General features: G+C 37.7%; 1 protein-coding gene across 9 annotated transcripts in view; it reads right to left on the reverse strand.

The window, feature by feature from the left end:
* The window catches only part of LOC150083755 (protein FAM13A-like), a 423,536-nt gene that overhangs the window by 230,326 nt on the left and 168,774 nt on the right, over nt 1–24,436 (reverse strand). For 8 of the 9 annotated variants that reach the window (XM_090378200.1, XM_090378193.1, XM_090378197.1 and 5 more), the window contains 2 exons: nt 8,935–9,124; nt 1,570–1,779 (listed from right to left, as the gene is read on the reverse strand). In XM_090378200.1, coding sequence (XP_090234326.1) covers nt 1,570–1,779; nt 8,935–9,124 — 400 coding nt within the window. The remainder of the gene's footprint in view (nt 1–1,569; nt 1,780–8,934; nt 9,125–24,436) is intronic. The other variant, XM_090378201.1, reaches the window with a different exon arrangement.

A 24,436-nucleotide genomic window follows, 5' to 3' on the forward strand; every position in this document is an offset into this window, starting at 1 on the left:
AAAAAAAAAAAAAAAAATCCAAAGGTCGAACATCCTGCAAACATCAGTTATTATCATTCTATATCTCTTGCCTCATGATTAGGCTCTCTCAGTTTATATGTTCCTTTCAGATAAATTCGACAAACTCAAAGTTTTTTTCATATTTCTTTTAGAACAACCTTGATAAATATAACCCTCTTAATAAGACACTGAAATTCATTAGCAAACAAGACTTGGATCCTTTTTTATGGACACTAATACTTTTATTCTTTCTTATCTTAAATTAATTTTTTTTTAATCTTAGGATAATTTTTTATCTTAAAAAATTTAAGGAAAAATTTTGTTTTGAATTTTTTTTCCTAATTGTATATTTTTATTTATTATGAGCTAAACATTTACAAATTTTCATTATTTTAATATAATTATCCACAAGTTTGTTGTGTGCAGCATTATTAGAATTTTGTGTATTGTATAAATCTTCAAAACAATAAAATATTTTGAAAATTAATTCTGTTATTCTCCACTCTATGTACAAATCCTCCCACATCGACCTTAGTACCTGCACTGCTCTATCAAAAAGATCGACTCTGTGACAAAACTACCATACTTCCAGGTATACCACTGAATGGAGGGGGGGGGGAAATAGATTATATTGGCTTTGCATGGTTGTTAAAGAGCAAAGAGGCCTGTTTCTGAATCACATGCTGGGCCCAGAATTTTCAGTTACTTTGCTAATGGATCAATTGTGTTATATCTCCTTGGAAACACCGACCCCAACCAATAGTAAACAATAAGAATAAATCACTTCAGAACACCAAAATTTTACTCTATCCTATCAACCTTTGAAGTAAAAGCTGAATTGGTATTAATTTAGTAGTGGCAAATGATGCAATGAAGCAAGCATATACAGTATCAGACAAAAAAAAACTACTCAAGTCATCTATCCATCCCCTTTAATAATTTGTTGAAACGATCCTTAAATTCCACTGCCAATATTCAGGTTATGGAATGCAAGTTAAAGAATGCCACATATTTTAATAACTTGCAAATATGTAGATTAAATATTATTGCTGTTGAAGAACAGAGGTGCAGCATTCCCTGTAGCATAAACAATAAATCAGTTTATTCTATACATCTAAATTCTTTAATGCTTGGTGTCAAATTAAACTCATTTAATTGAATTTAAATATATGTTGTTTGTTTTAGAATAAATGAAATTTAGGATAAGGCTGACTCGGTACTTATTTTAAATTCTAATTTGGTTTGCCTGTATTTGCACGATAAACATCTGAGTTTCTTGGGATGGAGATGGAAATACACAATCACCTACGTTTAACTAGAACTTAGTCATGAAAAACATAAAAGAACTTGTCCTAAAAGGAATTGCAACCATTAAACTCATGAGGACTGAATTTAAATAGAGTTTATCATAGTTATTTTGCTAATTAACAATATAAAATTATATAGCAATAGTCTCAGTAAGAACACTGAAGAGTCTGTTTTGTCAAAATAAATGTCAAATGTCTTTCAAACTTTATTAAAAATTTTAAGCATCAAGATATCTTATTAACACTAGAGGCCATCAATTACCTTCCAATTCTGTGAAAAATGTATAGTGTAATGATATCGGAATGAGAGGTTCTGGAAGTTCTAAAAGAAATGACTTGAGTAATTCTCCTGCTGAAATTACATCTCCTAAATTTTCAAGAGAAGCATCACCTAGTTCATCAAAGGAGTTCTTCATATCTTTAACCAAAGTTGCTGTTCCAGAATTATAGAACAGACCTTCTTTACACAAACCTGTTTTATAAAAAAATTCAATATTAAAAAAAAAATCCTTTATTTCTATCAACTGTTACAATTTAAAGAAAACATTTCACTGAAAGGTAATGTTAGTTACATTAATATTCAGGTTGATACAAATTAATCAGACGATAACTGTAAATGTGACTGTAAATTTCACACATGTAAATTGCCTGTGATATGTTTCTTGCATTCTTCTTGTCTGCAGAAAATAGCTTTTTATTATAGATTATTTGTATTTCACAAAAGAAAATGCAAGTAAGACACTAAAAATATCATGTTTTCATAATATTTTTGGTGTCTTCAAAAAGTATTCAAATTTTTAGGTTAGTGACTTGGGCAAATTACATAAAACTTTGTCAAGAGAAGATAATTCAATTGCTGAAATTTTCAAAATTAGAAGCAAAGCAAAATTAAATCTAAAAGAGAAAATGTCATACACAAAACAACAATCATTAATAAATAATGAAAACAACACAATACACCCAGCACTGAACCCTGGGGAACTCCACTAATAACATTAGTCCATAAAGTGATTCCCACTGATAACCACTCTCTGTCTTCAACTTAACTATCCCTTTATCCATAGCAGTAACTTGCCCTTAATATCAACATTGCACAAGTTTGTACAGCAGTCTTTTATGATGCAGCAACCAGTTCCTTGGTCACTGCATAATAGTAACCTATCAGATTGGTTAGACAAGTAAAGTAAAGTGCAGCCATTATCAACCCACTGCAGGATGGAAGCCTCCTCAACAATTCATGCTGAGGGAAACGGACCATAATCTGCCATGCTGGTCCAGTGCGGGTTGGCAGATCGACCGTATTCAGCAGTCAGGGGCTTGAACCCCGGTCTACTCAAAGAGCATGTGCTACTGCACTCCCACTCCTGACCACTCGGCTAAGACTAGACTGCCCCTTAAAAAATCCATGCAGTGACTACAATATAATTGCATTCCTGTCCAGACGGTCCTGTATTATGTCTGTAACCAGTGATTTCCTTAGAACGAATGTTAAGCAATAAGTAACCAGGTCTGTAATTACTCATATCACCTTTTGATCCCTCTTTATGAATTGGGGATACATACAAACATCTCCAGTCCATAGCGACTTCTGCTAAATCAAAGGATGCTTGATAATTATGGCTAAAATCTTCCTTACCTCTTTTAATGTGATTGAATAGCTCCCATCTGCTCCAGGAGCTTCTTTTTTTTTCTTTCTTTTTTTTTTTATGTTCAGCTTCAACAATTCCTCCTCCACTTTAATTTATCACAATGTCATTTAGCTCCCCACTGCAGTATGATAAACTTCTGGCATCCCCTCCCCTCCCCTAAAGAACTCCTCAGGTGAGAATGTATATACAAAATACCTATCTAATTTGTCAGCAACCTGAGGAGGATCATCAACAGTTAACCCAGTGGCAACAAGTGGCCCATTGTGATTCAATCCCTTCCTTCTACTGTTGATATAAGCACAGAAGTCTTTGCTCCTTTTCTTTTCATTCTTTTCTAGAGATTTCTCGATCTGTCTTAGTTGCCTAATCTCCTTTGTGACTTGATTACAGACTAATTTATATCTACTATAGACTTCTGAATCACCTGATAATTTATATGCATCCCATGCACTTTTCTTCTCTGCCACTTAGGTTTCAGCCTTGAATGCTTCCCATTTAGATTTGCTGTTGGTAACATCATCAGTTGATCCCACTGCATAGAATTTAAAAACTGTCTGAGACCACTTCAGTCACCCTTATAAAAGCAAAAGCCTTTCCTTTTATCCTTAACAGTAGTTGTCTTTAATTAAATTCCATATTAGTATATTGTTCTTGCTGCCACCCAGTGGGTCTTTTACCTGCATATTCCTAATGCATATAGAATCACTGCTTATAAACAGATCACAAGTATTGCATCCTCTTGTTGTCTATCTAACATGCTGCTTGCTGTACAAAACAGTCACCCAAGAAATCTAAAAAAGTTTTGCTAGTTTGTGAGTGACCAACCCACAAATTCCAGTCAACATCTGGAAAGTTAAAATTTGTCATTATAAGATATTCTGATTTGTTGATCCACTATTTTCCTGTATAGCTATTTTAGCATTAGCATTAGTAGAGGCATATGATGCAAGAAAGCAAGCTTATTCAGCATCAGCCAAAAAAAAAAAAAAAAAAACCCCACTCCCATTTCACCCCTCCGTTCGTTCGAAATACCTGTCCAGTTGAGCCTTAAATTTGTTTAGGCTATCAACTTCAACAACAAGTGATGGAAGTCGGTTCCACCAACCAACCACCCGCTGGCCAAAGGCAAATTTCCGCACATCTATCCGACATCCGTCCTTCCTCAATTTGAATTTATGCCCTCTGAGGTGATTATTCTGAGCAAGATGAAGAATCCCATTGGCATTGAGCATGCTTAAACCATTCAAAGCCTTATACACCTCTATCAGATCACCTCGCCGGTGCCTAGTCTCCAGACTCTGTAATTTGCAAAACTTAAGCCTTTCTTCGTAAGAGCAACCCTTTGTTCCATTCACTAATCTTGTTGCTCTTCTCTGTACCCGTTCCAGCAGCTCTACATCCTTCTTGAAATGAGGCCTCCAGACCTGTATACAGTACTCAAGATGTGGCCTAACCATTGCCTTATACAAGGGAATAATCACCTCCTTATCCCTGCTAGAAAAATTCCTGTATATCATTGACAAGACACCATGAGCTACCCTTGCAGCTCGTCTGCACTGCTCAGAGAACTTCATATCTGCCTGCACAATTACCCCCAGGTCCTTTTCATTCTCCACCACTGTCAGTGTAGTACCGCAGAGTTGATACGTTGCTCTGGGGTTACTGTTTCCCACATGTAGTACTTTACATTTGTCAATGTTAAACTTCATTTGCCACCTCTCAGCCCATCTGTTCAACCTTTCCAGATCCTGTTGCAGCAGCATAGCGTCAGTAGTGTCCTTAACAACCCTGCCAACCTTTGTATCATCTGCAAACTTGGACATTAAACTTGATATCCCATCATCAATATCATTCATAAACACCGAAAACACCAACGGACCCAACACTGAACCCTGAGGAACTCCACTAATAACATTAGTCCACGTTGAGCAGTGTCTATTGATTACCACTCTCTGTCTTCTGCCACTCAACCATCCCCTTATCCATAGCAGCAATTTGCCTCCAATGCCACACTGCTCCAATTTGTGCAGCAGTCTTCCATGTGCAACAGTATCAAAAGCCTTTCTAAGATCCAAATATATAATATCAAAGTTATTCCCTGCATCCAGTTCTTTTGTGATTGCATCATAGTATCCAATCAAATTGATGAGGCAAGACCTGCCCTTAACAAAACCATGCTGCATCTGAGCTATAACTGAATTCTTGTCTAGATGATCCTGCAGTGCTTCTTTAACCAGTGCCTCCATTAACTTACCTGGAACAGAAGTTAAACTAACAGGTCTATAATTACTTGTGTCAGCCTTTGATCCTCCTTTGTGAATTGGGGTTACATTTGCACATCTCCTGGGTACCTCCCCTGAGTCCAAAGAAGCTCTCATAATTATGGCTAGGGGTTTGCTTACTTCCTTTGCTGCCTCCTTTAATATAACTGGATAGATCCCATCCACCCCAGGTGCCTTTTTTATGTTTATCCTCAACAATCTCTCCTCCACTTTCCTCTTAGTTATTACAAAATCATCCAGCTCACTGCCAATGTTTACTTTACCTACATCATTCTCCTTCCTGAATAACTCCTCATGCGTGAATGTAGATGCAAAATACTCATTTAGATTGTTAGCCACCTGAGCAGGATCCTCAACTGTTGAACCATCAATATCCAGTGGACCAATCTGATTTGTATACTCATCATAGTCATTAGGCTTATAACATACTCCTACTCTCAATTTTGTTTTCCCAGTGCTTATGTTATTTGTTATTTGGTTTTTAGAAGCATTAGCAACTAAGGCCATATTGCTCCGGGAATATGCGGTGGTCATTCCCTTGACCTTTCCGCATCCTCCGTATTTGGTGGTGACGGGCTCGAACCCCGGTCTACCAGTGCTTATATCACACCAAACTGACTCAACATTGCACGCACTGGTCACCCATGTCAACTGGATGAATTGCCTTAGATTTAATATGCTTCTGAACTAAGAGTTTAACCCTTCCTGTCCTGTCTATCCTTCCTGTATACAATGTACTCCCATATTCAAATTCAGCATCGCTTATAGCTGAGTAACACCATGTTTCTACTATCCCTACAATGTTTTCCGGTAATGACTTCCTCAGTACTTCAAATACATCAAGTTTATTTACAATGCTCCTAGCATTAGGGTACATAACAGTATACATGCACATGTTCTTATTCTTAGTTACACTTACACAGTCCATGTATTCAGTTCTTCCATGATGACCCACAGCAGGGGCCGAAATTCCCGACACCTTGTTTTTCGGGAAGCTGCATTTTCCAATCAAGCAGTGCAAGAATCACTGTCACCACTGCCTGTGGCTCTAGTTAATCTATCAGTCTGTGTATCCACCCCCCCCCCCCAAGCTGGCAGTTTTCAGATCCACTTATCACTGCCTCGATACTATCAGCAAATACTCTTGCACCCCTTCTATTTGTGTATCCCATTCCTGTAAAAACAGTCTCATCTCTACTGTTAACAAGCACACAGACCATGCTGCGAAAAAATTCTACCACATGAGCCTTACATATTCTCTCCAGGGTCTAACTGATTGACAAGGCTCTCAACATGTACTTCCTCCTATTGTGTCTGGGCAGAATTGCAGACACTTTCAAATTCAATCCTAACTAGTGACTTTTTCCCAACATTGCCCTGTACTTGTTAATAAATCCTCTGATCTCCTACTCTTAATATCATTGGTGCCAACGTGTACAATAATATCACCTTTTGTACCCTTAAAAGATGATATCTGCTCTATGTCATCTACTTTTGCTCGCAGACATACCGTGATCCTATTCCAGTTATCCTTCTTGTACAACATATTTCCCATTTCCTTGACAATAGAATTACCAAGAATAACTAATTCCTGTGGGCATAATGCATTCTGCCTTGGAGATTTGCAGCTGCAATGCCTGATGCACAAGTGTGAGGTCTGGCATTGGGCTGGGCAGATGAGAGCTTGCTAGACCCCCCACATTTTAATTCCTTTGAGGGCATCTACCCTACTCTTCAAACTCTCATAAACACCCATCAGAACTCTGAGTTGGTGCCTAATTTCTTCACACTTTCTGCACTGAAGTCACACAAAGACATCCCCCCTTGACTGTATCTTGTCCTGTTCCAGAGAGAGATCCACAAACATTGCACAAGTTGCACATTTTGTTAGACTGTGATTCGTAAGAGAATTGCCACTTTGGTTCTCCCCTTGGCCACAGCACTCCCATTACTTTGTGTCCGTTGCTTCGCTGCTCTAGTATGGGGCATGACTTCCAATTAAATACAATTCAATTGATGAACAATGAAAATTAATAATTGATGAACAATGAAAATTAATACACTATCAAGTCTTCATATCTTACTATCAAGTTCAAAATATACATTATGGTATAGGTAAAAAGGCATATATGCTCTGGATTCATTATACTATTTTCATTATGTAGCACAGAGCGGAATGGAAAGTAAAATAACGAGTTGCAGTTAAACTAGGTTTAATGTTAAATATATACGATAAACAGTAAAAACAGATTATGTAGATACATATAGTAACCAGTAATACAAAAGCTTTGGGGCTTTATGTATTTACTGTTTATTGTATGTATTTAACATTAAATCTAGTTTAACTACAACTCGTTATTTTATTTTCCGTTCCGTGCTACATAATGAAAATAGTATTATGATATACCATTATGATTGCAGTTTTAAATTAGTTATATCCTTTCTAAAAAGAAAAATTTCTTAGTTAAAACAAAAAAAAAAAATATATATATATATGTATATGCCTACCAAGTGATTAGAACCTTGTTACTTATTTATCATAACTGAACCCAACTATTCCACTGCACTATTACTTACACGATATTCAAGCCAAAAAACTGATACAATAGTGGCACAAATAATAAGTCGTAATTTATAAAATCACTAGCTAAATTTAAAAATAAGTTCATGACCATGACTAAGACTATTAAACTATTTTTCAAACACAATTTAATATGTTAATTAATCAAAATGATGGTACAAATTTCCAATAAACTTATCCATTCATGGGAATGGATAAGTTTATTGGAAATTAACTAGGCATAGTCAAATAAACAAATTATTTATTTGTGGTTATGTGCTTTTATCATGCATTATAGATATACAGGATTTGTATATCTATTTATACGTAGCATTTATATGTTTGTACTGTATATTTTTAAGAATAAGTTGTCAAAACTGAAGTTCAGTAGTTGACCATTATTCAATCCACAAACAGCAAAATGTAGTTAATGACACAATATACTTGTCAAATAAGAAGTATATCTTCAGTTGATCAGACGACTTCAATTGTAAAGTCATCTAATCTATGAGGTCATGTGGGAGTTAACAGAAACAGGGCATTATGATCTGTCAAAATGGATTAAAACTGTAGAAACTCTATATTAAATTGGATTATACTGTTGCAATATAACAAGCATTCAGGAGAGAATTCCCACAAGTACACTCAGTGCCATATTAACACTATTCATAAAATTTTACAAAAATGGTAGAGTTCATCTAAGCATATAAGATGCTATATGGCAAAGGTAGTAAATTGCTACCCCCAACTGTGGCAACTGTCCCAAGTACAAAGAAGTAAACTTGGCACCTTTATGCAGAAAGTGGTGTTAACACAAGAAATGAAATTAACCACTTTACATATATTACAAAGATCTTTTCCTACGGCCATACAAAATACAGAATGTTCAGCAATTTGACAATGCCTATTTTGGAATGCATCAGAGTTGTCTTTGGTTACATGGCAAATGTAAAGAGGATACAGCAATTTTATCAGCTGTTTGTTAATCACAGATGAAACCCATTTTCATCATCAATTGAAATGGACAGAATTTCAATGGTATGATTTTCAAGAAATATACACATTCATAGTAAGGTTATTACAACTGGTAGATGATATCATGGACTTAATTATAAACCTTCTATATCATTACTTACCATGCTTTTCAATATAACCACATATCCTGATAACTACAAAAGGAACTGGGGCTTCTGGAGACTGCTCCATTAGCTCATCAAGACTAGTTCCAAAAACTTTTGATGTTTTTACTAATGATTTTATAACAACTGTGGAGTTTAAAAGCTCCTGAATTTCTTGTGACTGGTCCTCTTCTGTGCTTGCCAGTTTCTATATAGCAAAAGAAAAAAAAAAAAAAAAAAAAAGGAAAGGAAAGGAAAAAAATATATATACGTATGTATGTGTGTGTGTGTGTGTGAAAAGGTGGAAGTTAATATACAAGTGGTGTCTCAAAAAGATGTGCACACATTTTAAAAAATAAATAAAATTAACTATAACCCCTAAGAAACTATTATTACTGGGCATATACATACAGTGAACTAGAACAACATTCAAATTGTCCATCATTTGCTTCTAGGCACTGTTCATGGTGGCAAAAATTGAATGACAAACAATCACCAATGTAATGGCTAGGATAGTTTCATATGATTGTATAAGTTCATCCTTTAATTGTTGAAGTGTGGCTGGTTTTCTGCAATATACTATATCATTCAGGTAGCCCCACTAATAGAAATTTAGTGAGGTTAAATCAAGTAAACATGAGGGATATTGAATATTTCTCCATCAACCTATCCTGAAGTCTGTGAATAATTATCAAGGTAGGTTCTGATATCACAATTATGTGGTGTGCCAAGTCTTGTTGCCAGTAAACCACTTCATACCCAGGCAGTTCATAAATGTTGGGCACAACAGATACTTACATGCCGGCAAACTTCAGCAAATGAGGTAGCTCCTTTTTAAAGCAAGTTTAAGTGGGGATAAGTCTTTGTTTACAAGAGGAATAAAACAAAAAGGCTCTGTAGCATTTCATACTTGGTCCCGTATTTTTTCTGTTTGTACAATAATGGAAGTTTGTGTGGGTTCTTGAAGGCCCCATGAATGTTCTCCTTCCATGGGGAATGAAGCACTTTTAACCTATGTAAGATCTAAACATCTGTTTATTTTCATTTGTAAATTATATACTGGGTGGTTATAAAATAAGTCTCCCTATTCAGGAGACTCTAGTGACAAAAACGGTTAGAGGTAGTGCTGTGAAAATTGGTGGGCATGTCATTTAGAGTATGGGAAAGCGATTTTCAGAAGAAAAAAAATTAGTTCAAATTTCTACCACCAGGGGGGAATTGGCACTGTAAACATGAGATGGAATACTTAACTTAGGATTAGATTTTAATATCAGAACTTAGAAATCTACAGATATTGTTCTATGTGCTTTTCTTCACTTGAGATGACATTCTGAAAACGGAGGACTGTGTACAACACAGTTTCGTGTAGCATCTCATTGGGGATGTTGGCTACATGCTGTTTAATGCTTGCCTTCAAATTGAAAAGTGTCTGTATGCCGCCACGGTAAACTCTGTCTTTCAGGTATCCACATAGCCAGAAATCACAGGGATTGAGATCTGCTGATTGGTCTGGCCAGAATTCGGAAAGTCTCTAGAAATGATGTGATCATTTCCGAACGTTGAACGGAGCAGTTCCTTCACTTGTCGACCAATGTGGGGAAGGGCCCCATGAAGAGTGAAATATACCTCATCAGACCACAAGGTCATTCGAGCCCATGTATCATCAAGTTCCATACGAGCCAGAAATTGTAGAGCAAAGTCTATTTGTTGTTGCTGATCACAAGGCTTTAGTTCTTGCACTACTTGAATCTTCTACGGGAACCAGCACAAAATTATTCAAAGCACTTTATGTACAGTAGACTAAGGAAGGTTCAAGTCTCTTGACACACCTCTGGCAGGCACTACTGACTGGTAGTGTTTCGCATTCTGATCATTGCAACTGCCACTTCATCCACTACCTCTGTTCCGATATGTGGTTGTCCACTGCTTGGAATTACACCTAACTCCCCGGTCGCTTCAAATTTCTTTATTAGTTTTCAAAGCCCCACTGACAATGTCAAAGGTCTTTTACGCAAACCTTTAAGTTTACAACATTCACATAGTGCTGCATTACTGTTACTATTATTCTGGTAGAACAGTTTTATTAAAAGAGCAAATTCTTTTTTTTTTTAAGAGCCATAATGGTTATTGATGGTGACATTGGCCTTTCTGCTCCTATCTAACAGAATGTCATTTGTGTAAGCAGCATGCCTTGAAGTAAATGCCAACTTTTACATGTGCAGTGCCGTTTTCCCCTGGTGGCAAAAATTTGAACCTTTTTTTTTACCTTCTACAAATTGCTTCCCCATACCCTAAATGACATACCCAACGATTTTCACAGCACTAACTCTAACTGTTTTGACACTAGGTCTCCTGAATAGGGGAACTTATTTTACTTATTTTATAACCACCCTGGTACATATGGAAATCAGATGTTTCATGGTATTTTTCTACACTTAATCAGCAATTACTATGATTACTACTTCATCCATACAAAGAACAGAATGGAAATATATTTTTCTAACCATGCATGTTAAACCTTTGGCCATTCTGTTCTTTGTAACAGTGAAGCAGTAATGATGGCAATCACAAAATTAAATAGCTGAAACATACTACAAAACACTGAACTGCCATTTCTATATAGCTTCGAACTGGAAATAAACAGATATTTATATCATATAGGTTAAAAGAGCTTCATTCTTCTTTTAATAAATTAAACTCTTTTTGATATATTTTTATATGGAAGATATGTATATATAAAAAATTTGCATTTCATTGATTAAAAAAAATTTCTTAAATTAAAAAAAAAAAAAAACTTAAAAAACAAATTGTCCTAATCAATATGTTGTTCAATGGATAAGCACTTTAGCTAGAGAGAACTCTTTCTATATAAACTGTTTATCTACTAACCCTTTCATTTATATTTACTCTGTACTTTAAGAAGTACAGGGTAAATATATGTATAAGTTGCAATAATGTTAATTTAATTTAATTAAGTATGCATAAATGGAGGTAAAAGTTACACACGGTGTCAGTAACTATAAGGGTGAGGAAAGTAGAAAAAGAAGAGTAGAAGATTAGTGAAAGGCAAGAGAATGGTAATATCCTAGAGGTTATGATGAATTAAGTATTATGGGATGAACTGCCAGGGCAATATAAAGTGGGGGAACTGTAAAGTAAAATTAGTACCACAACTGCAGCACAAATTGGAGCAGTGTGGCATTGGAGGCAAATTGCTGCTAGGGATAAAGATGGTTGAGTGGGAGAAGACAGAGTGGTAATCAATGGACACTGCTCTTCATGGACTAATGTTATTAGTGGAGTCCCTCAGGGTTCAGTGTTGGGTCCTTTGTTGTTTTCTGTATTTATAAATGATATTGATCATGGTATATCAGGCTTAATGTCCAAGTTTGCAGACGATACGAAGGTTTGCAGAGTTGTTAATGGCACTAATGACAGTATGCTGCAGCAACAGGATCTAGAAAAGTTGAGCAGATGGGCTGAGAGGTGGCAAATGAAGTTTAACATTCACAAATGTAAAGTACTACATATGGGAAGCAGTAATCCCAGAGTAATGTATCAACTCTGTGGTACCACACTGACAGTGGTAGAGAATGAAAAGGACCTGGGCGTAATTGTGCAGGCAGATATGAAGTTTTTTGAGCAGTGCAGATGGTCTGCAAGAGTAGCTCATGGTGTCTTGTCAATGATATACAGGAATTTTACTAGCAGGGATAAGGAGGTCATTATCCCCTTATATAAGGCAATGGTCAGACCACACCTTGAGTACCGTATATAGGTCTGGAGGCCTCATTTTAAGAAGGATGTAGAGCTGTTGGAACGAGTACAGAGAAGGGCAACAAGATTAGTGAATGGAACAAAGGGTTGCTCTTACGAAGAAAGGCTTAACTTTTGCAAATTACAGTATCTGGAGACTAGGCACCTGCGAGGTGATCTGACTGAGGTATATAAAGCCTTGAATGGTTCGAGTATGCTCAATGCTGATGGGATTCTTCCTCTTTCTCAGAATAATCCCTGAGAGGGCATAAATTCAAATTGAGGAAAGACAGTTGTAGAATAGATGTGCAGAAGTTTGCCTTTAGCCAGCGGGTGGTTGATTGGTGGAACAAACTTCCATCTGTCGTTGTAGAAGTTGATAGCTTAAATAGATTCAAGGCAGAACTTGACAAACATTTGGAGCGAGTGGATGGGTGAAATAAGGATTTTTTTTTTTTTTTTTTGGCTGATGCTATATAAGCTTGCTTTCTTGCATCATGTGCCTTTGCTAATGCTAATGCCAAAATTTCATAAATACTAATAAAATGGAAATAAAATGAAAATGGTATAACTGTCATCAGATATGGGGGGAACATATTTAGTAAATGGTCTAATATAGGTATTGCAAAAAATGCTTGATCTGATGTCAGCTGAAATAAATATTAATATATGATCAGGTATTTACACCAGACCATGTATCAGGAACTGCGTTTCTATACTTGTCGATAGTAGTAGAAGAAAAGTGAAAGGCCAAGAAGGAATGAAAAGAAATTAGCATTTTCTAATGCTGTGTGGAGAAAGTAGTCCCAACGCAGTGTAATTTATTCAGGTAAAAATTAATTTAGATAAAAATAAGTATAGAGTTGGGATAAAAATGGTTAATATCACAATATATTTAATATAAATATACGGAATTTAGTGTAGGATTTAATTTTGTAAAGATAAGAAATCAATGTATTTTACAAAATTGATTTGGAACAAGCGTATTAAGATACGAGGGTGAAACAAACACTCCTAAAATCCTACGTCTATCGCTATTTTTTTATTTAAATAATCTTTTTTCCCTTCCCCATCCTCAATTTAATACCTCACCCTTATACCATTTACTGAAGTTTAACCTTGACAAATGCAAAGCACTGCATACGGGTAGAAGTAACCCTAGAGAAACATATCAACTGTGTGGTACTACACTTAAGGTGGTAGAAAATGAAAATGACCTGGGAGTAATTGTGCAGTCAGACATGAAGTTTTCTGAGCAATGCAGACAGGCTGCTAGAGCAGGTCATGGGGTTTTGTCATTGATATATAGGAATTTTGCTATCAGGGAAAAGGAGGTGATTGTCCCTCTGTATAAGGCAATGGTCAGGCCACGCCTTGAGTATTGCATACAGGTCTGGAGGCCTCATTTTAGGAAGGATGTAGATTTGCTTGAGCGTGTACAGAGAAGGGCAACAAGATTGGTGAGGGGAATGAAGGGATCCTCTTACCAAGGGAGGCTTAAGTTCTGCAAATTGCAGTGGCTAGAGACTAGGCACCCGCGCGGTGATCTGATTGAAGTGTATAAGGCCTTGAATGTAGTAGTAGTAGTAGTAGTAGTAGTAGTGGCATGTGATGCAAGAAAGCAAATGTATGAGCTTATGCAGCATCAGCCAAAAAAAAAAAAAAAAAAAAAAATCACACCATTCCCTCCAAATGCCTGTCCAGTTCCTCCTTAAATTTATTCAGCCTATCAACGTCCACAACGACAGATGGAAGTTTGTTCCAGCAATTAACCACCCGCTGGCTAAAGGCAAATTTCCGCACATCTATTCTACATCTGTCCTTTCTTAATTTGAATTTATGCCCCCTTAGGTTCGTAATCTGAACAAGTGGAAGGATCCCATCAGAATTCAGCGTGCTGAACCCATTCAAGGCCTTATACACCTCAATCAGATCACCGCGCAGGTGCCTAGTCTCCAGCCACTGCAATTTGCAGAACTTAAGCCTCTCTTGATAAGAGAATCCCTTCATTCCCCTCACCAATCTTGTTGCCCTTCTCAAGTAAATCTACATCCTATATAAAATGAGGCCTCCAGATGTGTACGCAGTACTCAAGGCATGGCCTGACCATTGCCTTACAGAGGGATAATCACCTCCTTTTCCCTGCTAGCAAAATTCCTATATATCATTGACAAAACCCCATGACCTGCCCTGGCAGCCTGTCTGCATTGCTCAGAAAACTTCATATCTGCCTGCACAATTACTCCCAGGTCTTTTTCATTTTCTACCACCTTAAGTGTAGTACCACACAGTTGGTACGTTTCTCTGGGGTTACTTCTACCCATATGCAGTACTTTGCATTTGTCAAGGTTAAACTTCAGTTGCCACTTCTTAGCCCATCTGCCCAAATTATCTAGATCCTGTTAGCATTTTAGCATTAGCATTAGTAGAAGCATTTGATGCAAGAAAGCAAGCTTATGCATCAGCCAAAAAAAAAAAAAAAACCCACTTCCACTTCACCCCTCTGTTCGTTCAAAATACCTGTCCAGCTGAGCCTTAAACTTATTTAGGCTACCAACTTCCACGACAAGGGATGGAAGTCTGTTCCACCAACCAACCACCCGCTGGCTAAAGGCAAATTTCCGCACGTCTATCCTACATCTGTCTTTCCTCAATTTGAATTTATGCCCTCTCAGGTGATTATTCTGAGCAAGAGGAAGAATCCCATCAGCATTGAGCATGCTTAAACCATTCAAGGCTTTATACACCTCTATCAGATCACCTCTCTGGTGCCTAGTCTCCAGACACTGTAATTTGCAAAACTTAAGCCTTTCTTCGTAAGAGCACTCCTTTGTTCCATTCACTAATCTTGTTGCCCTTCTCTGTACTTGTTCCAGCAGCTCTACATCCTTCTTGAAATGAGGCCTCCAGACCTGTATACAGTACTCTAGGTGTGGCCTGACCATTGCCTTATACAATGGAATAATCACCTCCTTATCCCTGCTGGAAAAATTCCTGTATATCATTGACAATACTCCATGAGCTACTCTTGCAGCCCGTCTGCACTGCTCAGAGAACTTCATATCTGCCTGCACAACCACCCCCAAGTCCCTTTCATTCTCTATCACTGTCAGTGTAGTACTGCAGAGTTGATACATTGCTCTGGGGTTGCTGTTTCCCATGTGTAGTACTTTACATTTGTCAATGTTAAACTTCATTTGCCACCTCGAAGCCCATCTGCTCAACCTTTCCAAATCCTGTTGCAGCAGCATAGTGTCAGTAGTGTCCTTGACAACCCTGCCAACCTTTGTATCGTCTGCAAACTTCGACATTAAGCTTGATATACCATCATCAATATCATTTATAAACACAGAAAACAATAATGGACCCAACACTGAGCCCTGAGGGACTCCACTAATAACATTAGTCCACGATGAGCAGTGTCCATTGATTACCACTCTCTGTCTTCTCCCCCTCAGCCACCCCTTTATCCACATCAGCAATTTGAGTGCAATGTCACACTGCTCCAATTTGTGCAGCAGTCTTCCATGTGCAACAGTATAAAAAGCCTTTCTAAGATCCAAGTATATAATATCAAAGTTATTCCCTGCATCCAGTTCCTTTGTGACTGCACCATAGTATCCAATCAAATTGGTCAGGCAAGACTTCCCCTTAACAAAACCATGCTGTGTCTGGGCTATAACTGAAGTCTTGTCTAAATGATCCTGCAGTGCTTCTTTAACTAGTGCCTCCATTAATTTTCCTGGAACAGAAGTTAAGCTCACAGGTCTATAATTACTTGTGTCAGCCTTTGATCCTCCTTTGTGAATTGGGGTCACATTTGCACATCTCCAGTCTGTGGGTACTTCCCCTGAGTCCAAGGAAGCTCTCATAATTATGGCTAAGGATTTGCTTACTTCCTTTGCTGCCTCCTTTAATATAACTGGATAGATCCCATCCACCCCGGGTGCCTTTCTTGTGTTTATCTTCAACAATTTCTCCTCCACTTTACTCTCAGTTATTACAAGATTCTCTAGCTTACTGCTAGAGTTGAATACACCTCTGGCTTTCCCCTCACTAAATAATTCCTCATGTGTGAATGTCGATGCAAAATATTCATTTAGTTTGTTAGTTACCTGAGCAGGATCATCAACAGTTGACCCATCGATATCAAGTGGACCAATCTGATTCATCTGGGTTGAGCACGCTGAATTCTGATGGGATCCTTCCACTTGTTCAGATTACGAACCTAAGGGAGCGGCCACCTCCATAGCTAGGTGGGAAGGAGCAGCAGTGTGTAGCACACGCTTCTTGTTTAGACCGGGGTTCGAGCCCATCACCATCAAATACGGAAAGGTCACGGAATGACCACCGCATATCCCGGAGCAATATGGCCTTAGTTGCTAATGCTCCTAAAAAAAAAAAAAGAACATAACAAAAAACCAAAGGGGGCATAAATTCAAATTTATGCAGAAAAGATAGATGTAGAATAGATGTGCGGAAATTTGCCTTTAGCCAGCGGGTGGTTAATTGCTGGAACAAACTTCCATCTGTCGTTATGGAAGTTGATAGGTCAAATAAATTTAAGGAGGAACTGGACAGGCATTTGGAGGGAATGGTGTGATTTTTTTTTTTTTTTTTTTTTTGGCTGATGCTGCATAAGCTCATACACTTGCTTTCTTGCATCACATGCCACTACTACTACTACTACTTGTTTGAAATCTATTTTGTAAAATACATTGATTTCTTATCTTTACAAAATTAATTCCTACAGAAATTCCACATATTTATATTAAACGTATTGATATTAACCATTTTTATCCCAACTCGATACTTATTTTTACCTAAATAAATTACACTTTGTTGTAATTTATTTTTACCTAAATAAATTACACGTTGGGACTACCTTGTCCATAATGTATTAGAAACACAGTTCTTGATACATGGTCAGGTGTAGTCCCCTGATGAAATACCTGATCATGTATCAATATTTATTTCAGTTGACATTTGATGAAGCATTTTTTGCAATACCTATATTAGACCATTTACTAAATATGTTCCCCTCGTATCTGATGACAGCTGTACCATTTTCATTTGATTTTATTTGAATTTTATTAGTATTTTGTTATACTAATTATACTTTACAGTTCCCCCACTTTATATTGGCTTGGCAATTCAGTCCATAATTTACTTAATTCATCATAACCTCTAGGATATTAACACTAAGGCTGAGCTGGACAGGTATTTGGAAAGAACGAAGGGGTGAAATGGGAGCGGAATTTTTTTTTTTTTTGGCTGATGCTGCATAAGCTGGCTTTCTTGCATCATATGCCTCTACTAATGTTAATCTACTACTCTTCTTTTTCTACTTTCCTCACCCTTATGCATACTTAATTAAATTAATATTATTACAACTTACATATGCTCTTGCATCCTTTAATGCTGCTTTGCGCTTTTAGATGCATCTATCATACCTAATTTATTAAACTTGCTTTCACTGAAACCATTTCATCTACTGTATACCTCTTTTTTGTGTAACTCTTTAAAGTTTTATTTTAAAGAGTTACATTGAAAAACTCATTTATATATATATATATGCATATTATTTTTTGCATAATTGTTAATATGATGGGCATTTATACTATTAATAGCACCTAAAGATAACACAAATAACAGCATTATGAATGACCAAGTTTCTGGTATCAGGCACACCACATGAAGTGGATATGAACTCCCTGACAAGAGAAGGCAGGTAAAAAGCAACACAATTCTAGTTCATTTTATTTATTTTACTTATCTTATACTCCAATTGTTTATATTATAATTATAGTACATAAAGATTCTAAATGTCTCTCTAACTTTACATACCAACTAAGAAATATTGTTCAAGGTTTAGGCCAAAATGGATGTGAGATGAACTAATCAGGCATATGGCAGAGAAGAAAAATGCATGGGATACTTACAAATTAACACATGACACAGAAGCCTATGTTAGATACAAGTTGATATGCAACCAAGTTACAAAGGAGGTTAGGCAGGCGAAGGCAGATTACGAGAAATCCTTGGCAAGGGATGCAAAGAAAAACAGCAAAGAGTTCTTTACTTATGTAAACTCTAGAAGGAAAGGGATGAATCAGATTGGTCCACTTGATATTGATGGGTCAACTGTTGATGATCCTGCTCAGGTAGCTAACAAACTAAATGAATATTTTGCATCGACATTCACAAATGAGGAGTTATTCAGCAAGGGGAATGCCAGAGGTGTATTCAACTCTAGCAGTAAGCTACAGAATCTTGAAATAACTGGGAGTAAAGTGGAGGAGAAACTGTTGAAGATAAACACAAGAAAGGCACCCAGGGTGGATGGGATCTATCCAGTTATATTAAAGGAGGTAGCAAAGGAAGTAAGCAAACCCTTAGCCATAATTATGAGAGCTTCCTTGGACTCAGGGGAGGTACCCATAGACTGGAAATGTGCAAATGTGAACCCAATTCACAAAGGAGGATCAAGGGCTGACACAAGTAATTATAGACCTGTGAGTTTAACTTCTGTTCCAGGAAAATTAATGGAGGCACAGGTTAAAGAAGCACTGCAGGATCATTTAGACAAGACTTCAGTTATAGCTCAGACACAGCATGGTTTTGTTAAGGGGAAGTCTTGCCTGACCAACTTGATTGGATACTATGATGCAGTCACAAAAGAACTGGATGCAGGGAATAACTTTGATATTATATACTTGGATCTTAGAAAGGCTTTTGATACTGTTGCACATGGAAGACTGCTACACAAATTGGAGCAGTGTGACATTGGAGGCAAATTGCTGCTATGGATAAAGGGGTGGTTGAGGGGGAGAAGACAGAGAGTGGTAATCAATCGACACTGCTCATCGTGGACTAATGTTATTAGTGGAGTCTCTCAGGGCTCAGTGTTAGGTCCATTATTGTTTTCTGTATTTATAAATGATATTGATGATGGTATATCAAGCTTAATGTCGAAGTTTGCAGACGATACAAAGGTTGGCAGGGTTGTCAAGGACACTACTGACACTATGCTGCTGCAACAGGATCTGGAAAGGTTGAGCAGATGGGCTGAGAGGTGGCAAATGAAGTTTAACATTGACAAATGTAAAATACTACACATGGGAAACAGCAACCCCAGAGCAACGTATCAACTCTGCGGTACTACACTGACAGTGGTAGAGAGTGAAAGGGACTTGGGGGTGGTTGTGCAGGCAGATATGAAGTTCTCTGAGCAGTGCAGATGGGCTGCAAGAGTAGCTCATGGAGTATTGTCAATGATATACAGGAATTTTTCCAGCAGGGATAAGGAGGTGATTATTCCATTGTATAAGGCAATGGTCAGGCCACACCTAGAGTACTGTATACAGGTCTGGAGGCCTCATTTCAAGAAGGATGTAGAGCTGCTGGAACGAGTACAGAGAAGGGCAACAAGATTAGTGAATGGAACAAAGGGGTGCTCTTAAGAAGAAAGGCTTAAGTTTTGCAAATTACAGTGTCTGGAGACTAGGCACCAGCGAGGTGATCTGATAGAGGTGTATAAAGCCTTGAATGGTTTAAGCATGCTCAATGCTGATGGGATTCTTCCTCTAGCTCTGAAAAATCACCTGAGAGGGTATAAATTCAAATTGAGGAAAGACAGATGTAGGATAGACGTGCGGAAATTTGCCTTTAGCCAGCGGGTGGTTGGTTGGTGGAACAGACTTCCATCCCTTGTGGTGGAGGTTGATAGCCTAAATAAGTTTAAGGCTCAGCTGGACAGGTATTTTGAACGAACAGAGGGGTGAAGTGGAAGTGGGTTTTTTTTTTTTGGCTGATGCTGCATAAGCTTGCTTTCTTGCATCAAATGCCTCTACTAATGCTAAAGAAAAAAATGTCTGCTATATTTGCAAAGAAAATATTTATGCACATCCATCAACGATATAGCACTTAAGACTGCATCAATAGCTTGGCACTATCACATTACAAAAAAAATTCAGTTACTCAACATTATAAATACATACTTAATGAAAAGGAAATACTGTAGGACCTCGCTCATTGCTGGGATTATTTCTGAAGATCTACAATTGGCAAACTTAACCCAAGTACATGGAGTAGCTTACAGAACCATTCAAGAAAAGTTTTTGCCCAAATTTCTTCATTAAAAATTTAAGTAATCTCTACTGAATTGGCTTAAATTTACAAGGTGCTAGTAATGCTTATAGGTCAGCAGTTTCCTAACCTTTTTTCAACTCAACTCTGTCCCCCATTCAAGTATTATTTTCTAAGAAATCATAATGATTTTTTTTTTACAGCACAAAACTACTTTAAAAAATATTTACTCTGCATAATTTACAACTATTTCATAATGTATCCATAAATTTCAAAGGTTTTCTGTTGAAATAAAACATGCATAACTTTTTTAATCTAAGAAATATCTGATATTCTATTTTATTTAACCTACTTCCACTGAAAAACTCAAAAAGAAGATCCACAAGTTATGATATAATCAATATACAGGGTTGTTAAAATTAAAGTATCCCTATGTAGAGAGCTCTGGAGCGAGTTCTAAGGCTCATACTGAAGAGAAATTTGGACAAGAGGTACAATAAAGAATGCGCTTGCCATTTAATCGAAAAAAAAAAAAATAGTTACAAAATTTGTCACTGTATGGCGCGTAACTATCTTAGTTATGATTATGCAAATAATTTACGTTATTGCCACAGTGCTACTACTCAGCTCTACTGTACTATATAAAAGCAACACAGTCTCTTTAAAATCATACAGTAGATGTTTGCCTGCACTACAGTTCTGCCTGACCTGCCTGCACAATTCTGCACAGTTCTGCCTGCACAATTCTGCACAGTTCTGCCTGCACAATTCTGCCTGACCGGCAGAATTGCTTAACAAGTACAGGTCACTGTTGAAAAAAAGCTGTGAAATAGGGTTGAATTTGAAAGTGTCTGCAATTCTGCCCAGACACGATAGGAGGTAGTATATGATGAGAGCCTTGTCGATCAATTCGGCCCTGGAAAGATTGTGCAAGGCTCAAGGGGTAGAATTTTTTTCAGCCTGGACTGTACTTGTTAACAGGAGAGATTGCTTCTACAGGGATGGGATACACTTAAATAGAAAGGGTGCAAGAATATTTGCTGATGCTATCAAGGCAGTGTTAGGTGGGTCGAAAAACTGCTAGCTTGGGAGGAGACAAAGATGAATAGCTTAACAGTAGTCACTGACAGAGGTGAAAGAGATTCTTGCACTGCTTCTATTGGAATAAGCAGAAGCCTGAAAAACAAGATGCCGGATATTTCTGAGACCGCTGGGAGTCACTGCGGTACAAATAAACACATGGGTTGTGTTAGGGTAGCTAAGAACAGAAATAGGTGCATGTATAGTTGCGTGTACACCAATGCTAGGAGTTTAGTAAATAAATTTGATGAATTTGAGGTATTGCTCAAAACATCTACGGCAAATATTGTTGGGATATCAGAAACGTGGTGTCACATAGATATAAGGAATGCAGAACTGGAATTTGGAGAGTACGTCTACAGAAAGGATAGACTGGATAGAAAGGGAGGAGGGGTTATGCTATTAGTTAAGAAATGCATAAAATCCAAGGAAGTGAAGCCAGTGGACATCGCTGGACAGTGCAGTGTCGAGTCAGTTTGGTGTGACATAAGCATTGGGAGATCAAAATTGAGAGTAGGAGTGTGCTATAGGCCAAATGACTCTGATGAGTATAATAAGAAATTGTACAGGGAAATAGAGTGGGCCAGTAAATCAGAGAATCTTATAAAGGGAGATTTTAATTTCCCAGATATTGACTGGAATTTGGGGGATGGTCACTCACACACTAGCAAGGCTTTTGTGGATTTATTGGATGATTGTTTTCTACATCAGCATGTTCGGGAGGCAACTAGAGGGAGGAATATTCTTGATTTGATTATCAGCAGTGATTCTTCATGCATTAAGAATCTGCAGATAAATGAACCACTAGGTGGCAGTGATCACAGTGTGCTGAAGTGGGATTTACTCAAAGAAGTAACTACCATTAGGGGTAAAGGGAAGGGTTATTGCTTTCGTAAAGGCGTCTACGATGGACTGAGACAGTATTTAAATTCTATACAGTGGGACCAACTGATGATGTTACCAACAGCAAATGTAAAATGGGAAGCATTCAAAGAACTTATCTTGGAAGCTACTAGGCTTTACATACCAACTAAGAAATATTGTTCAAGGTTTAGGCCTAAATGGATGTCAGATGAACTAATGAGGCATATGGCAGAGAAGAAACATGCATGGGATACATACAAATTAACACATGACACAGAAGCCTATGATAGATACAAGTTGATCTTTAACCAAGTTACCAAGGAGGTTAGGCAGGCGAAGGCAGATTACGAGAAATCTTTGGCAAGGGATGCAAAGAAAAACAGCAAAGAGTTCTTTACTTATGTAAACTCTAGAAGGAAGGGATGAATCAGATTGGTCCACTTGATATCGATGAGTCAACTGTTGATGATCCTGCTCAGGTAGCTAACAAACTAAATGAATATTTTGCATCGACATTCACACATGAGCAGTTATTTAGCGAGGGGTAAGCCAGAGGTGTATTCAATTCTAGCAATAAGCTAGAGAATCTTGTAATAACTGAGAGTAAATTGGAGGAGAAATTGTTGAAGATAAACACAAGAAAGGCACCCGGGGTGGATGGGATCTATCCAGTTATATTAAAGGAGGCAGCAGAGGAAGTAAGCAAACCCTTAACCATAATTATGAGAGGTTCCTTGGACTCAGGGGAGGTACCCACAGACTGGAGATGTGCAAATGTGACACCAATTCACAAAGGAGGATCAAAGGCTGACACAAGTAATTATAGACCTGTGAGTTTAACTTCTGTTCCAAGAAAATTAATGGAGGCACCAGTTAAAGAAGCACTGCAGGATCATTTAGACAAGATTTCAGTTATAGCTCGGACACAGCATGGTTTTGTTAAGGGGAAGTCTTGCCTGACCAATTTGATTGGATACTATGATGCAGTCACAAAGGAACTGGATGCAGGGAATAACTTTGATATTATATACTTGGATCTTAGAAAGGCTTTTGATACTGTTGCACATGGAAGACTGCTGCACAAATTGGAGCAGTGTGGCATTGGAGGCAAATTGCTGCTGTGGATAAAGGTGTGGCTGAGGGGGAGAAGACAGAGAGTGGTAATCAATGGACACTGCTCGTCATGGACTAATGTTATTAGTGGAGTCCCTCAGGGCTCAGTGTTGGGTCCATTATTGTTTTCTGTATTTATAAATGATATTGATGATGGTATATCAAGCTTAATGTCGAAGTTTGCAGACGATACAAAGGTAGGCAGGGTTGTCAAGGACACTACTGACATATGCTGCTGCAACAGGATCTGGAAAGGTTGAGCAGATGGGCTGAGAGGTGGCAAATGAAGTTTAACATTGACAAATGTAAAGTACTACACATGGGAAACAGCAACCCCAGAGCAACGTATCAACTCTGTGGTACTACACTGACAGTGTAGTACCACAGAGTTGATACGTTGGTAGAGAATGAAAGAGACCTGGGGGTGGTTGTGCAGGCAGATATGAAGTTCTCTGAGCAGTGCAGACGGGCTGCAAGAGTAGCTCATGGTGTATTGTCAATGATATATAGGAATTTTTCTAGCAGGGATAAGGAGGTGATTATTCCCTTGTATAAGGCAATGGTCAGGCCACACCTAGAGTACAGTATACAGGTCTGGAGGCCTCATTTCAAGAAGGAT

This window comes from Mastigoproctus giganteus, chromosome 7, assembly GCF_048544385.1.
Source record: "Mastigoproctus giganteus isolate SK-2022 chromosome 7, ASM4854438v1, whole genome shotgun sequence".
NCBI classification, from domain to species: domain Eukaryota; kingdom Metazoa; phylum Arthropoda; class Arachnida; order Uropygi; family Thelyphonidae; genus Mastigoproctus; species Mastigoproctus giganteus.